Here is a 3660-nt window from a genome sequence, read left to right as displayed (position 1 = left end):
ATATGTATGGACAAAATAGAAAAACCAGTAAAGAGTTTAAAAACCTTAAAAACAAAAAGAAATTCTGGAACTGAAAGGTATAAGAGCTGAGGTGAAACATTCACTACAGGAATTCAAAGGCATATTTAAACAGGCAGAGGAAAGAAGTAGCAAACCTGAAGATAGGGCAATGAAACTTTTCTAGTATGAGGAACAGAAAGAAAAATGATTGAAGATAAGTGGACAGACTTTAAACGGCCTGTTGCCACTATCAAGTGAACCAGCATACACATTGGTGGACTCTCAGAAGAAGAAAGAGGAAAGGGCAGAGAGAATATTTGAAGAAATGATAGATAAAAACTCCCCAAATTTGGTGAAAGATGGGAATATAAACATCTGATAAGCTCAGCAGGCTCAAAGTGGGCTGAACTCAAAGGATCCCACATTTAGACACCATGCAGTCAAACTGTAGGAAGCCAAAACAAAAAGGATTCTGAAAACGACAAGAGGGACTCATCACATACAAGAGCTCTTCAGTAAGGCTGTTAGCAGAAATCTCTTCAGAAAGTTTGATGGCAGAAGGCTGTGGACTGTTACATTTGGACTGCTAAAAGAGTGTTCATCAAGAATCCTGTATCTGAGAAAACTTTTAAAAGTGAGGGAGAAATTAAGATTTTCCCGGATGAACTAAAGTTGAGGGAGTTACCACTACACCTGCCCAATAACTCCAAGCTGTATAATCTCAGTAGAGGTACGAGTATGGATAATTATAAAAGCTTATGTTATCCTAACAATAGTGTTAGAATACTATTTGTTTCCTACATGATTTAAGAAACTAACACCATATTTTAAAAAAATCATTAGTATTAGTTTTGGTTTGTAATTCTATATTTTGTTTCTTGCATAATTTAATAGACTAATACAGTAAAATTATTTTTTGATACAAAATAACATTTACTTTACATATGAAAATTTTTTGTCACAGTTGTGACATCAACAGTTGGAAGACATGGGGACAGAGCTGTTAAAGCTGCAGAAGTTTTGGATATTACTGATGTTAAGCTGGTATAAATTCAAATTAGAAAAGTACAACTTCTGGATGTTAAATGAGGGACAGGTATGAGACACATAGAACACAAATGCGTAGAAAACCGAGGCATACTGAAAACAGTGACAGAATGAGCCCTTCCTAATCTCTAATTACTTTAAATGTAAATGGATCAAACTTTGCAGTCAGACATCAGGATGGATTTTTAAAAAATATGATCTAAACTACATTTTCTCTACAGAAAATATACTTTATATCCAAAGACACAGATAAGTTGAAGTGAAGTGGTAGAAAAGAATATTCTTTTTTTTTTTGGTTTTTCTCCTGTACCGGGAACCGAACTCACGACCTTGCACTTGCCAGGCAGGTGCTTTTGCCGCTGAGCTAAATCCCCAGCCCCGAAGAAAAGAATACTCTATGCAAATAGCACCGAATGGCTCAGCACTCCTACTTCTAGGTGTGTGTTCAGAAGAATTGAGGCAGGGTCTTGAAGAAGAGATATTTGTACACTCATGTTCACAGCAGCATTATTGACAATACCTAAAACTGTGAAATCAGTTTTAAGTGTGCACTGACAGGTGAATGGATAGACAAAATGGAATATTTCTCAACCTTAATGAGGATATTTATACACATGCTACGTTATGGATGAATCTTGACATTATATGAAGTGATACAGGCCAGTCACAAAAAGACAAATACTGTGTGATTCTATTTACATGAGGTATATTGAGAAATTCTAATCAAAGAGACAGAAAGTAGGATGGTGGTTTCGAGGAGCTAAGGGGAGGTGGCATAAGGAGTTACTGTTTTATAGGAATAGAGTTTGAATTTTATAAAATGAAGAGTTATGGATATGGACAGTGGTGATGGTTGCACAATGTGAATATACTTAATACTACTGAATTATACACTTAAAATTGGTTAAGATGAGCTAGATGTGGCGGCACGCTCCTGTAATCCCAGCACTTGGGAGGCTGAGGCAGGAAGATTGCTGTGAGTTGGAGGTTAGCCTGGGCTACATAGTTTAAGGCCAGCCTGAACTATAAAGCAAGTCCCTGTCTAAGAAAAGAAAAGGTAAGATGGTAATGCTAATTTTATGCTATATTTTACCATGATAAAAAAAAAATTGGAAAAAAGAATTTGTGAAACATCTATATCTCTTACTTGAGTCAGGGAAAGACTTATTCTTAGATGCTTATATTAGTATATATTATGCTTTGTTGTATCCCTCTATTTAATAAATGTTTTTCAGGGGCTGGGGATTTAGCTCAGCGGCAAAAGCGCCTGCCTGGCAAATGCAAGGTCATGAGTTCGGTTCCCGGTACCGGAGAAAAACCAAAAAAAAAAAAGTTTTTGGAAGACTGGATTTATTAGATGAATACATATGTGTGTCTTTGTTGTTTAGAAGAATTCTTTATACTTCACAAATTATGTAGTTGATGTCAGCGTAGTAAACACTTTCTTGGTGCCATGCATTGTTGGGAGAGCCCTCCTTGAGAGCACTGGAGAGAGTTTGCTGTGGAAATCCGAGTCTGCCTTGATCCATGTAGGGCAGTTATGGTGCACAGTGGCTAATCTGTACCAGTCTGTGTGTTTTATCTACATTTATGAGGTCTCTAAAGAATGACCAGGTAAGTATAACGTATGAGTTTTGCTTGGCATTTGAAAATTGAAATCAATAAATTATGATATAAACATAACTGCTTTTTTTCTTCTCTCCTTTTTTACACTTTAGGACCCAAAGTCATCCAGACTTCTGCAGCTAATTTTTCACTAAATAATAGCAAAAAGGTAAGGGTAGGGATAAGTGGGAGTTGGTGGGACATTGAGTTTCAGGTCACTAGGAAATGGTCCTGCTTAGAGGGTCTTGAAGATAGACTGGCTTTGCCTGCAACTTGTGTCTCAAGCAACACTTCATTCCCTTTGATGGTGCTGAGGATTGAACCCAGGCACTTGTGCATGCTAGGCAGTGTTCATCGCCGAGCCACACATCAAGCCCTGTACACATATTTTTTATTCCACTTTCTTTTTTTTTTTTTTTAATTATTCCACTTTCAGCTGCTGGCCTCTGGGTTCTTTGTTGCTAAAATTATCTTTTCTGCTGTAATAAATACCTAAGTACTTAGGAAATATGGGGGTGTTACCTCTAGGGAGTGGTAATTCACTTCCAAAGGGTGATTAACTCATCCAGATTCGTTGTATCTCTAAGTACTGTTAGTTTATAAGTTGTAACAGTGATTACTTAGGTATGTGAACCTTTCTTAGCATATTTGTCCAAACAGGTCTTGTCCTGTGGCATTTTTTAAAATCAGTAACAGTTCTCTTTAATTATTATTTTGTATTCCTTGCATGAACTCAATATAAACAAACCCTGCTTTTCCCCTTAAAAATGTACCTTGATTCTTCAACATTTTTAGAGAAAAACAGAGGACTTTTCGTTGGAGAATTTGGGTCTTTTTTAGTAAATACTAATTTGAGAGAGCTCCAACAACTATTTTATTTATCTGTGTGAAACATAATTCTTATCTATAAGCTGGACATAATTGTCCTGCATTTTCATGGACCGTAATATGTATAGTTTAAATCTCATTATTCGATCCCAAATTCCCTCCTCTCTGTTCTGCCACCTC

The 3660-nt window shown here is 36.5% G+C and overlaps 1 protein-coding gene across 3 annotated transcripts in view; it reads left to right on the top strand.

The window, feature by feature from the left end:
• Tmem181 (transmembrane protein 181) overlaps positions 1 to 3660 on the top strand; it is a 70880-nt gene that overhangs the window by 29156 nt on the left and 38064 nt on the right. For all 3 annotated transcript variants that reach the window (XM_005390520.1, XM_005390521.1, XM_013517386.1), the window contains exon 3: positions 2766 to 2821. In XM_005390520.1, the coding sequence (XP_005390577.1) occupies positions 2766 to 2821 (56 nt within the window). The remainder of the gene's footprint in view (positions 1 to 2765; positions 2822 to 3660) is intronic.

Source organism: Chinchilla lanigera, unplaced genomic scaffold (genome assembly GCF_000276665.1).
Source record: "Chinchilla lanigera isolate Chin_1 unplaced genomic scaffold, ChiLan1.0 scaffold00038, whole genome shotgun sequence".
In the NCBI taxonomy this organism is placed as follows: domain Eukaryota; kingdom Metazoa; phylum Chordata; class Mammalia; order Rodentia; family Chinchillidae; genus Chinchilla; species Chinchilla lanigera.
This window is presented reverse-complemented; position numbering and strand designations above follow the sequence as displayed.